The sequence below is a fragment of the Neophocaena asiaeorientalis genome, unplaced genomic scaffold (genome assembly GCF_003031525.2).
Source record: "Neophocaena asiaeorientalis asiaeorientalis breed wild unplaced genomic scaffold, Neophocaena_asiaeorientalis_V1.1 scaffold221, whole genome shotgun sequence".
In the NCBI taxonomy this organism is placed as follows: domain Eukaryota; kingdom Metazoa; phylum Chordata; class Mammalia; order Artiodactyla; family Phocoenidae; genus Neophocaena; species Neophocaena asiaeorientalis.
In genome coordinates, this window is record NW_020173766.1 from 130,074 (window position 1) to 142,948 (window position 12,875).

A 12,875-nucleotide genomic window follows, 5' to 3' on the forward strand; every position below is an offset into this window, starting at 1 on the left:
GAATGGGCATCATCAGAAAATCTACAAACAATAAATGCTGGAGAGGGTGTGGAGAAAAGGGAACCCTCTTGCACTGCTGGTGGGAATGTAAACTGATACAGCCACTATGGAGAACAGTATGGAGGTTCCTTAAAAAACTAAAAATAGAATCATCATATGACTCAGCGATCCCACCACTGGGCATATTCCCAGAGAAAACCATAATTCAAAAAGACACAGGCACCCAATGTTCATTGCAGCACTATTTACAATAGACAGGTCATGGAAGTAACCTAAATGCCCATCAGCAGACGAATGGGTAAAGAAGATGTTGTACATATATACAATGGAATATTACGCAGCCATAAAAAGGAACGAAATTGGGTCATCTGTTGAGACGTGGATGGATCTAGAGACTGTCGTACAGAGTGAAGTAAGTCAGAAAGAGAAAAACAAATATCATATATTAACGCATGTATGTGGAACCTAGAAAAATGGTACTGATGAACCGGTTTGCAGGGCAGAAGTTGAGACACAGATGTAGAGAACAAACATATGGACACCAAGGGTGGAAAGCTGCGGGGGGGTGGGGATGTGGTTTGATGAATTGGGCGATTGGGACTGACATGTATACACTGATGTGTATAAAACTGATGACTAATAAGAACCTGCTGTATAAAAAAATAAAATAAAATTCAAAAATTAAAAAAACAAAAAAAGTAGTACTCAACTTTCTTTGGTTTATTAGTATGGAAATATGTTAATATAAATGTTTCAGACATTACATGAAATTCCTAAAAATCTTATATGTTCTGGTATAATGTGATAAGTCATAACTCTAGTTATTATTTTAAAATGTGTATCTCAGAAATAACTAAATTTCCTTGTCAATTGCATTATCATGAAATTTCATCAAATGTTTAACCGTGGTCATTTTTAAGTCTTTTGTCATTGACAGACAGTTCTGGGTGTACTCTGAAGCTTTTGCAAAAATGTTCCTATAAAAGGGTAAAAAAAAAAAAGAAATAGAATATAATGGAAAATATGAACGCGTTTTTGCATTATATTGCATGTGGTAAGGATAAGCATTGTTTTATGAGGCTCTTGTTTGACTCTGTCTATACACATACACACCTGGGTAGTCATGTAAATTTCTGACTGTGGGATGCAGTAGAAAATGTTCAAGCAACTGTGTTGGAAGATGTCAAAGGATTTTTAAGCTTGAGAATGACGGGAAACAAAGATAAGGCCACTAGGGGGCACCCTATCTCCTTTTGTTGCCATTGAGGTGTTTCCCTCAGAAAAGATGCAAGACAAGCTCACTGCCCACAAGTGACCTTCCTCTTCCCCTAGCTCTGGCCATGGGAGCCTACTGCTAGCTATGGTGGCCTCTCATGGCTGATGGCACGTCATCCCTTCCTGTCCATCTGAATTTCTGTCCCTGAGCCTGTGGTTTGGTCGAGCTGAACTGTCCTAAGGCATGTACATCTGTCAACTTGCTCCACCCTATCAGGGCAGTCATCTTGGCCACACCTGCCACATTTGGCCTGGGCACCCGTCATGCACACAGCCAAGGTGGTCTTCTGCCCCAAATGTCCCCAAGGACATGACCAAGGCTTGCTCCACTTTGGAACCAAGTAAGAATAAAGTGGTGACCACAGGCAAGGATGCTGAGGAAGTCCCCAGCAACGCAGTCCAGGGGTCCACGCCTGCCTGGACTAGGGGGTCACAGGTGAGGTCCCTCCAGCTTGCTCTCTGCAGCTGTAATATACAGTATTCTCCTGTCACAAATCAAAATGCCTTAGCCTCTTTTTTCTTTAACTTCAATTCTGCCAGTTGCCCAAGGAGCAGATTCTCTCTGGCTGTTCAGGTTGGCTGAGGAAGGAATGGAGCCCAGAGAGCCTCATGGCCTGAGTGTCCTGCTGACAGCCTTCCCCCGAGGGCTCCATCCACCCCTCTGCCTTGCTAAGCCAGCACGGTTGGAGTGCCGCTCTGCCTGTTACACGGGGTCTCCTGTGAACTGGAGAAGTCTTTGGTTTACAACTGCCGTGTTCAGTACAGACCCACTGGCCTCATGTGGCTGCTTAAATTCAAATTCATCAGAATTAAAACAAAACTAAAAGCTTGGCTCTGTTGTTGCACTAGCCACACTTCGAGTGCCTAACAGCCACAGGAGTTAGTGCCTGCTGTGTTGGATGCAGGACACGCCTGTCATCTCAGAAGGCTCTACTGAACAGCTCGGGTTTGGAAGGAGAGGCTGAGCCACACGGTGGGCCACATTCACTGCGGGGCTTGGGTGCATCTTTCTATTTTACTGTTAAATTCCTAGTAGCTTTTCTTGTAGTCATTGTTTTCCTTTTTGCCTAAAAACCAAGTGAAGAAGATCGCTTCTGGTGTTGGTTTCTGATTACTTGGTAACTATGGGCTGACCAAAACACTCAGACCCACATGCCCGTCCTGACAACTGGCCTGCCGCCTGCGGTCCTCTGGTTAGGCTGCTTTTCTGAGGGTTTTTCCAACTCATCCTCCACAGCCGCCGCCACCCACCACCGCCTGGCAGTTACTCCTCTAACCAGCAGCAACCGCCTCATCCCTGCGTCCTGAACTGCCGTCCTACGCAGGGCCCTGGCTCCAGAATGTCAGGTGTCCAGAAAAAGGAAGCAGGCCAACACAGTCTGACTTCTGAGAATCTGCAGGGGGCACGGCTGCCACAGCACTTTTACTCTCCCCCGATTCTGTTTCGGAAATGTTTACGTATTCTGGGAAAAACCCAAGACATATGGTTGGGTGCTTGCCCTTAAGAAGTTCAGAGTTTTGTTTCAAAGAGAAGCAATGAGCACTACAAATCGGAAGACAACAGAAGGCATTTTGTAAAGTGGTTGAAATAAAATTCTGACCCCCAAATTGTGAGGGGCTCTTATCATCTAATTTAGTTGCAAGTTTTCCATCGGAGAACTTTCCACTGGAGAATGGTTATGACAAGTATGGTCACGCTCTCTCTAAGGTACACATCACCCCTCCTTCCCGAGCATGTATGTGGTCACGGAGGGCACCGGGCCGAGGCCTGCTCTGCCCCATGGAGGGAAAGCGATTGCTGAGAGGGACGACCATGGCTGAGCCAGTGTGTCTGACAAGGTTCAGCCCCTTCTAACATCACCCTGTGAACTGGTCCTAAGTGACATGGTTCGTTTGTCCCTGGGAAAAACTCATCTCTCAAAGCTTAAAGATTCCAAGATGTCAGGCTGGCTCACTGTGAAGGAATGCCTTGTCTCAGAAGACTTCTTTCAGAAAGATGGGTGCTTTGACCTGCAGTATTTGGTTCAGCCTGTTCACTGTTGATTCTAGCCTGGACAAGCAGGGCGGTGAGCACTGTCTGAGTGGTGTGGGTTTAGGAGGAAGGGCTGTGTCTGGCCCTCTGGCAGACCCATCATCTAGAAGCCACTTGGTCCACTGGTCTGGCAACGATGGAGACCCGGGTTCGTATCCTGGAAGTGGCAGTTATTAGCTGTGAGTCCGTGGGGCTGTTCTTTGGCTACAGTCCTCTGTATTCTCATCTATAAAATGGTGTAATACCTACTTGCAGGACTGGTATGAGAATCAGGGCTGTCACGTATACCGGAGCTGCAGGCACACAGGGAATCCAGGCCATAGCATCGACTTTGCATTGGTCCAGACCCAAACTGCCCCAAAGAGACATACGACTAGTGAATGAAATAATTTTAGGGTACAAATGCCACCATCTTCAGTGGACTACCAGACACTGCATATCGCTCCCCTTCAGTTTACAAATTAAAACCCTCTTGGATCCTGGCAAAAGAGTAAGACCCCAGCCAGGTTGCAGGGGGTGTGCAGCATCAGAGCCACTGCTTCGTCTCTTTGACTCCCAAATTACATGGGTGCAGGCTGGTCATGTGCATTCTGATCTGCAAGATTGGGCAGGGCTGGGTCTCCTATAATCACCAAGCGAGGGCTCTTAAAAATTACTCAACGGAAACACGGACCACATCAGAGAGGCAGAGGCCGACCTTGCTGCTGTGAGCAACCTCATCTCGGGAACAAACTGAAAGAGCATCTCTACTGGTGAGTCATTGGTCTTCTTTATAGTTAAAAGAGGGGCTAACTCCAGGTTGTTGGGATTCTCAGAGCCCTGCCTGCAGCACGGTACGGTGTCAAATGCCCAGGCTTTCAAGCTCAACTGCCCGTGGCTCAAACTCCATCTCTGCTATTTGCTGCCATGAGGGTCCGAGAAGAGGATTATGACAACCTCGTTCTGTAAGATGATGCTTGTAAGATGATGCTGGTAGTAATGGCATAATTAGACCCTCCCCAGGAGATAAGGTAGTCACTGTGTGTGTTCACTGACTAATCTCTTTTTCTGTTTTTCTTTTCCATTTTATAAGACAGGCTGTTATCTTAGATTATGGTTTACTTTCTTTTCTCCATATATGTCAATATACAACTGTAGCTACTTCAGAAAATACAGAAAAATATAAAGGAGGAATGGAAATAAGTCACCCCTAATTCTACCAGCCAGGGGTGAACTGCTGATAAAATCTGATCATTTTTCTATGTTTTAAAAAATATAGTCAAAATCATATAGCTTGGGATTCCCTGGTGGCGCAGTGGTTGAGAGTCTGCCTGCTGATGCAGGGGACACGGGTTCATGCCCCGGTCCGGGAAGATCCCACATGCCACGGAGTGGCTGGGCCCGTGAGCCATGGCCGCTGAGCCTGCATGTCCAGAGCCTGTGCTCCGCAACAGGAGAGGCCACAACAGAATTTGTAAACAAAGTCTATAGAATATGGGGCAGAGGGATTTAAAGAGTTCATGAACCCCCGGAGTTGCAGGCATGTTTGTACATTATTACTGAGAGAAAAGAGCTACAGCTTTAATAAGACTCTCAAAGGGGTTTATGATCAAAGAAGGCTGAGAATCATGATCAATTTTACATTCACTTTGTCATCTATTCGTTGTAATAGTAACAGCCAATATTACATTGCATTTTGCGGGGGGCGGGCAGGGATAAATTGGGAGATTGGGATTGGCATATACACACTACTATATGTAAAATAGATAACTAATAAGAACCTGCTGTATAGCACAGGGAACTCTACTCAGTACTCTGCAATGAGCTATATGGGAAAAGAATCTAAAAAAAAGAGTATCTATCTATCTATCTATATATATACCTCACTTATATATATATATCTTATACATATCAGTTATATATATATATAACTGATTCACTTTGCTGTACACCTGAAACTAACACAATGTTGTCAATCAACCATACTCCAATAAAAAATTTTAAAAAATGTATTGCATTTTCCAATCATTAAAGGCACTTCCTAAACATTTCAGTCATATTCTGTTTTATGCCTAAATTATACTTTGCTTATTTATTTATTATCAGACACTATTTCCAAAGTTTAGTATATATTACTTTCTTTTTAATTTTCACAAATCAACATAGGACTTTGGTTAGAGAAAATAAAGAAACAAATGCTTTTAATATTTCTAGAAGGGAAAGTAATTTTTAACACTCTATCTGCACAGAACTGTGCAGTCCCAATCTGTTAAACACTGTTTAGTTTACCAATTATTACAAATGAATTTGCATGGGTCCTTTGAGGAAACTGCAATGCCAGCCTAAGGATGCAGCAACAGCCTTAGTAGGAGAATTATTAATTAATTAATTAATTAATTTATTTTTGGCTCTCTTCGTTGCTGCGTGGGCTTTCTGTAGTTGTGGCGAGTGGGTGCTACTCTTTGTTGTGGTGTGTGGGCTTCTCATTGCTTGCGGTGGCTTCTCTTGTTGCGGAGCACGGTCTCTAGGGCATGCGGGCTTCAGAAGTTGTGACATGTGGGCTCAGTAGTTGTGGCTCGCAGGCTTTAGAGCACAGGCTCAGTAGTTGTGGCACACAGGCTTAGTTGCTCTGCGGCATGTGGGATCTTCCCAGACCAGGGATCAAACCCATGTCCCCTGTATTGGCAGGAGGATTCTTAACCACTGTGCCACCAGGGAAGTCCCAGGAGAATTTTTTTTAAAGGCCAAGAGAAGTCAAACAATAATGGAGATCTGACATTACTTTTAATGTCACATTCTAAATAATGATGAATATATTTTTGTCCCCATGTGAAGCAGTAACACCCACAGAGCATCGTCTGACCCACTTAACCTAGCAGCCCAGAGCTGGTGGGGCACAATGCCCATGAGTTGGCCTTTCACTCTTAGAGATCCAACATTTTGTGGTCCAGGAGGAGGGGCTTTTCACTGAGTAGTCTTAGCCCAAAGACAAGGTTCTTCCTTGGAGAGAAAGGGTGCTTTGAGCCCATGAAATACCAAGGTGGCAGCAGGGCTGAAATCCCTTCCTGTCAGGACCCAGCATCAGGAAAAGAAAAGTCTCCGAGTAGATCAGAAAGGAAAGATCATCTCTCCTTTTATACCCCCTTGTCTGGCCGGTTGATATTCTGACTTTGCTAAACCAAAGGCCTGCTCTTCTTAAACATTTCCTTGAGGTGCCAGTGGGATATGGCACTGCTCACTGGAAGAGTCCCTGCATATTGAGTACCTCCAGGACAGTGGCAGGGACTGACCTGGCCCTCCAAGGCCGTTGCTGCCGCAGTTGCCCCTACTCCCACACCACAGATTATATCACCCGTGTCTGGTCCATGCTCCCCAGCAGAGTCACAGGGCCCAGAGAAGGGTCAGAGGGAAGTGATAACCTTGAAGGGCTGGGACCCCCAGGCAAGAAAGATAGCTATTTGGTCTTTGCTATAAGTAGTCCCACTGCAAGGCTGGCCACGAGCCCTGCTGTGGTAGCCCACCCACCTGACGTCCCATTTCAATCAGCTCTTCCGTGTGTTAAAGGAGAACCCTCAGCCCTACACTGCTAGTCATAAAAGCTAAAGCAATGTTCCCTTCTGGGGGAATCTACCTTGTAAAGAGATTCCTGAAGATCAAAGAGGCCCTGAGGGTGGAATGTCATACACTGTGACAGATGAAGGGGAAAGCTGGGGTTGGGCGTGAGGAAAACTGCCCAGTTCCGTGGTCAGAAAGCCGCTTGGCCAAAGCACTGGGCAGCCTGGGCTCTTCCCTGCCCTGGCTCCCCATCACGGTAAGACGAGGCAGGATGGATGGCCCACCTAGGCAGAAAGGACCAAACACCTCTTGGTCTCCAGGAGTCTCCTTGATGGTGGACCCCCAGGAAGGGGGATATTGCCTTAGCTTTCACAAGTCGTAGTCCAGGGGTCAACTTAACAGAAGATGGGGCACAGGCTAGGTGGGCACCTTCTGCGAGGCATGGACAGATGAATACAGCCCTCCCCACTGAAGAGCAGCGCAGCTCTTCCAAAAGGACACACTCCCCAGTTCACCACGTGGTGACCTTTGCTTCCAAGGCCATTGAGCACAGGATTTTATGGAATGTGGGTGGGGTCAGTTATGTGTTGTCTCCCAGACAGGTGAGATCCTGAGAACTTTAGGGCCAGTGAAGGGTTCCTCGTCCTGTCTGAGCAGTTTCCCCTCAGAACTGGTTGTCCCCAATATACTGGGCTGTTACTGAGCAGAACAGTGGGTGGGTTTAGGAGGTGACTATCTGCCCCCTAACTGTGGGCAATGGGAAGACAGGAGGGATCACCCTCAGCCCCAAATATATATAATTCCTGTGGTTTGACTCCCAGGGGTCCATCAGAACAGACACCATGGCCGAGTACGACTACGGAGACCCCGGGTTCTTCAACGCTTCCAATGACAGCAGCCAGGGGCACGAACACTTCCTGCAGTTCAGCAAGTTGTTCCTGCCCTGCGTGTATGTGGTGGTGTTCATCTGTGGCCTGGTGGGGAACTCCCTGGTGCTGGTCATATACATCTTCTACCAGAAGCTGAAGAGCCTGACGGACGTGTTCCTAATGAACCTGCCCTTGGCTGACCTGGTGTTCGCCTGTACTCTGCCCTTCTGGGCCTACGCAGGCATCCACGAGTGGGTCTTTGGCAAAGTCATGTGCAAAACCCTGCTGGGCATCTACACTTTGAACTTCTACACGTCCATGCTCATCCTCACCTGCATCACCATGGACCGCTTCATTGCAGTGGTTCAGGCCACCAAGGCCTATAACCAGCAGGCCAAGCGGATGGCCTGGGGTAAGGCCGTCTGCTTGTCCATCTGGGTAGTTTCCCTGCTGGTCTCCTTGCCGCAGATCATCTATGGCGACGTCCTTTACCTTGACAAGCCTGTCTGCGGCTACCACAACGAGGAGATTTCCACCATGGTTCTGGCCACCCAGATGACACTGGGGTTCTTCCTGCCATTGCTTGCCATGATTGTCTGCTACTCAGTCATAATCAAGACACTGCTTCAGGCCCGAGGCTTCCAGAAGCACAAGTCTCTGAAGATCATCTTCCTGGTGGTGGCGGTGTTCCTGCTGACCCAGACGCCCTTCAACCTCGTGAAGCTCATTCGCAGCATGAGCTGGGAGTACCACGCCATGACTAGCTTTCACTATGCCATCACAGTGACAGAGGCCATCGCCTACCTGCGTGCCTGCCTTAATCCTGTGCTCTATGCCTTTGTTGGCCTGAAGTTTCGGAAGAACTTCTGGAAACTTGTGAAAGACGCTGGCTGCCTCCCTCACCTGGGTGTCTCAAGCCAACGGAATTGTTCAGAGGACACTTCCAGGACTGCTTCAGCCTCTCGCAACATGGAGGCGACCAGCATCTTCCAGCTGTAGGCCTTGCTGGGCTTGGACAGGCTGCTCAGAAGTCACAGGAGCATGGCTGTGTCCTCTAAGGCTTTGTGTATAGCACGAGCGTTCTCAAGGAGAAGTTATCAAACGGTGCAGCTGGGGTGGGATGCTTCTTCTCAGGCATGCGCAGACTGTGCCCTCTTCTTTTACACCCAGGCCTAAAGCTCAAAGGGGAGGCTGAAAGCTGCCAGAGTTTTCCTTTCTCTACCCCGAGAACACTGACACCAGGGAATGACGTGTGATTCTCAAGACCCCAGGTTCTCCTTCAATGGGAATGGGAATGGGACTAAGGGTTGAACAGGGGGGCCTGGCCAACAAAGGTCTTGATGGCAGGTGACACTCCGGGCTCCCAAGTTCAGAAGATTCTTCTGCTGACTGGGAAGCAGGGGAGATTAAAGCAGCCATGAAAACCAGTGCTGACACTGTGACTCAGACCGCCATCACCAGGCACCCAACAAAAACGAGCTCAGGTTCTGCCACGCCTTGTGGGTTTGGTTTCATATAGATAGGGGCTTTATGTTCTCTTTGATTAATCCTGGAAGGACTAGCACCAGGGAATATGAATGGGCCAAAGCAAATGAGGGTCGGCTGAGGATTCCAGCGGGCCACAGAATGCTAGAAAAATGTGCAAAGCTGAGTTTAAGACTACCGTGAGTCTAAGCAGCACCTCTGAAATGGATCTTCGGTGGGTCTGCTCATTTAAAACCTGAATTTAGCCAATGCCTCACACACACACAAATCATATAGAAATGTGTATGTAATACACACACACACACCTCTCAAACAGCATGATTTTCGTGACTGAGAAATAAAACTTTTATCCTTAGGCACGTTCCACCTTACTGTGGTATTCCTGAATACCAAAAGTGATCACTTGTGGGCTCAGAGCACAGGAAATAAGTTAAAACTGCCAACTTTCAGGGCACTGCTCTATCAATACACCAATGACAACAACTGTGGCTTCAACCTGCTGCCCAGAACGAGAGGTGCATTTGTTACCTCTGAGATGTGGTCACAGAATGAGGCAGAGTTTTAGCATGTTTATTAGATCCCAGCAACCTGCTCAGCAGGCTTAAAAGTGGCCTTTTTGGCTCACATGTCACAAAATCACTCACTGAAATATGGAGAACCTGCTGACAACAGCTAAGAAGAGCGCTCAGGGAGGTGGGCCAGAGAGGGCCAAACAGCGAGGTTTCGCAGCTTGGACAGACCCGAGTCACGAGTGGGTAAGGCCAGCTGGTCATCTCTTAATCCCTTCCGCTTTGGTGAAACGGGGACCGTAACAGTACCACCTCTCAGGGCAGGCGTGCGAGGACTGCAGAGGGTGCACACACTTAGCACGGTTTGCATTTGTGGGAGGAAGGGCCCCCAAAATGGCGGTAGTTGTTATCCTCTCAAGAACCAGCCACACAAAACGTGAGCCGCCTGCCTTTCCCTGTGCACTGGCGGGGCGGGGCAGGGTCGGCTTCGTGCCTTCCAGAGGCACACGGCGCAGTCCAGCTGCGCACAGGCCGGCCTTGCAGGGCCTACAGGGCCACCGACTGTTTCATACACGTGCCTAAATGCACCCACGGGGAGAGCGGCTTTACTGTGCTCAGGCCGCATGGACTACCCAGTGCTCCTCGAACACCAAAACCTGCCCTTTTCATGGTGACAAGGCTGACTTTCAACTTGTTTACGTTGGCTTCAGAGGGGGAGTTTTGGTCACCCTCCTCTGTGCTGTCACCTTAATGTCAAGCACTTCTGGTAGAGGGACCACGAGCCCCTGGCCTCCCCAACAATGTCCCAAAACAAGAGGCAGAGGCCCTAACTGGGAAGGAAGGAGTGAAGAGTCGGGGAGCCAGGGGCCCTGCGGCCTTTCCATGTGTCCCCACGGAGGAAAGCGGTGTGGTGGGATGGGAAAAGCAGGGCTCTGGGGTGACTCAGTCACTGCCCCGGAGAGAGCTCCACATCTGTCCATCCTGGGACAAGCCCCGCAGCCTCCTCAAGCCCATTTCACCATCCACACCCCAAGCTGACAACGGCCCTCCTTCCAGGAGCGCTGTGAGGCACGGACAGTGCACTCCAAGCCACGCTGGGGGCTGCTGGTCACGGCAACAGAGGGGCGGCTGCTGGGACCGCTGGGTTCTCCCTGAACGGTGCCTGCCTGGCTGAGTCAAAGGAGACCAGGCACCCATCAGGCCGTGCCCCATCCCAGGCCTATTATATGCCCTCTCTCCAGGGTCCTTGCAAAAAGGTTTTTCACTGGCCCTTCCACAGCTTAGGAGAACCTGCCTGCCTGTCCTGAGGAAAAGCACAGCAGCTGAATCTTCTTTCACCTTCTCTGCCTCCCAAGTCACTCGTTGGCCCTGCTCTCTGGGCCCTCACCTGCTCACACTTGGGAGTAGAGATCTTTTTCCCAAAACCCTCCTGGGTACACACCATTATGGGCAACAGACATGGGCACAGCCCAAACAAGGCTTTCACTCTCGACTTCACTCATCCACGAGACAGCCCCATGGAGCACAAGCTCAGACCCGCCCTTCTCCCCTTGGCTCTCCCCTCTGCTCCCACGCACCAGTGCTTGACGTAAGCAGCCTGGGGTGTGGGGGAAACTGGCGGGAGGGGGTCAGGCTGGGTGTGGACCCTGGGTGAGTCCAGTTGGCCTCACATGCGGCCTCAGGGTCTCCTCCCCGACCAGGTTCCCTGCACTTGCAGGCCGGGGGCGGGGCGGTTAGAGACCATGACGGCCACACTGTCTGAGATGTGGTGAACACAGGGTGAACCTGATTCCAGGGGCTACCTGGAGCCAGAAGCCCGGGATTCTCAGTGAGCACTCTGGACTGAGGAAATGGTGCTGCAGGAGAGAAAAAACAGAAGCTGCCCGTACTGAAGGGGTGGAGGCGGAACAAAGAGCACAGGGCCCAGGAGTGGCCGGGGCGCTGGCTCTAGCCTCGTTCTCTCAGCACAGCACCCCTTCCACAGGCCCAGTCCTTTGTGATCCACGGTAACTCCCAATACCGTTTGGTAGGACGCCTGGTACTATCATCCCTGTTTTCCAGATGAGGAAACTAGTTCAGAGACATTACTACCTGCCAAAGCTCACACAGCAGAGCTAGGGCTGGAATCCCAGTGAATAACCTCTTTCTCTTCCCCCAAACGTTGGCTAAGATGGCCCGGGGTACCTGACAACTCTGTACTTGTCTGAAGGCGGAGATGCTAGGTTAACCCAAGCACAAGGTGGCTTTCTAACCTTAACTGTTATCACCATATCCTGTTCTCGGTTTGAGATACCAGGTATCGTATCTCCTGGTTGGTGATAAACCTGCCACGGATCCCCGAAGCACTCTGACCACAGAGCACCCGTTCTAAAGCAAGTACTGGCAAAGATGCTCTGTGGGTCAGGGACAGTCTCCGTGCGTGAGTTTGAGCTCAGTATCATCTGGGCATCTGGTGGGATTTTCGTTGGCGAACACAACTGAGCCACAAGATGTAAGGAACCAGGGCCCGTGGCAGTAGACATCACAGTGTGGCCCTTGACCTCACAGCTCAGGGGAAACATCACCAAAACCACGCAATTCCATGGAAGGCTTTCCACATCATTTCCATCTGATCCTGCTAACGACCCTAGAGGTGCCGTCCCTGACTCTTCTGCACGAGGGAGGGAACTGAGTTTGGGGCCTGTGGTGCTCAAAGCCAGGGAACCTGGAGGCAGCAGACCAGGAGTGTCTGACTCTGGACCTCAAGTTCTTCATGGGCACAGTCTGCTTGAGAAGGGAGGCCGGGCCTGGAGGAGGGAATGGCTGCTGGAAGCAGAACAGAGGCCAAGGGACCCAAGGCCAGGCTTGTTGCTGGAGGACAGAGTTTCTTTCCTCCTCTGCCTGCCTCGGTCCTGAGAAGAGCTGGGCACCTGGTCAGGGAGACGGCTGAGGGTGGGCCTGGGTCACAGTTGGGAGGGGTGTGCACAGCTGCAGGGTTCTGGAGAATATCTCCCCTCCACCTGAGGTGGGCTGTGCTCCTGAGCCACGTGCAGGGGCCTCTGGGAGGCTGCTTAGGGATCTGCGGGATCCTGCCGGGTCTCCCCAAGAGCTGGATTCTGGGACCTGTTCCTGTCCCATCACGGCCAGGAGGGCCAAGGCAGACAACTGTGTTTGTCCTGAGAATGTGTGTGT

General features: G+C 49.8%; 2 protein-coding genes across 7 annotated transcripts in view; one reads left to right on the forward strand and one right to left on the reverse strand.

Annotated features, from left to right (window-relative positions):
* The window catches only part of FYCO1 (FYVE and coiled-coil domain autophagy adaptor 1), a 114,728-nt gene that overhangs the window by 23,563 nt on the left and 78,290 nt on the right, over positions 1-12,875 (reverse strand). The gene's annotated exons all lie outside the window — the stretch shown is intronic.
* Positions 3,413-12,785, forward strand: CXCR6 (C-X-C motif chemokine receptor 6). Of its 3 annotated transcripts, none has more exons than XM_024751417.1 (2): positions 3,413-4,059; positions 7,663-12,785. In XM_024751417.1, exon 2 carries the CDS (start codon positions 7,684-7,686, stop codon positions 8,707-8,709), a length of 1,026 nt encoding a protein of 341 aa, XP_024607185.1. In that variant the 5' UTR covers positions 3,413-4,059; positions 7,663-7,683; the 3' UTR covers positions 8,710-12,785. The 3 variants fall into 3 exon arrangements, with proteins under 3 accessions (XP_024607185.1, XP_024607187.1, XP_024607186.1); XM_024751419.1 differs by lacking the exon at positions 3,413-4,059 and adding an exon at positions 4,089-4,317; XM_024751418.1 differs by lacking the exon at positions 3,413-4,059 and adding an exon at positions 4,089-4,251.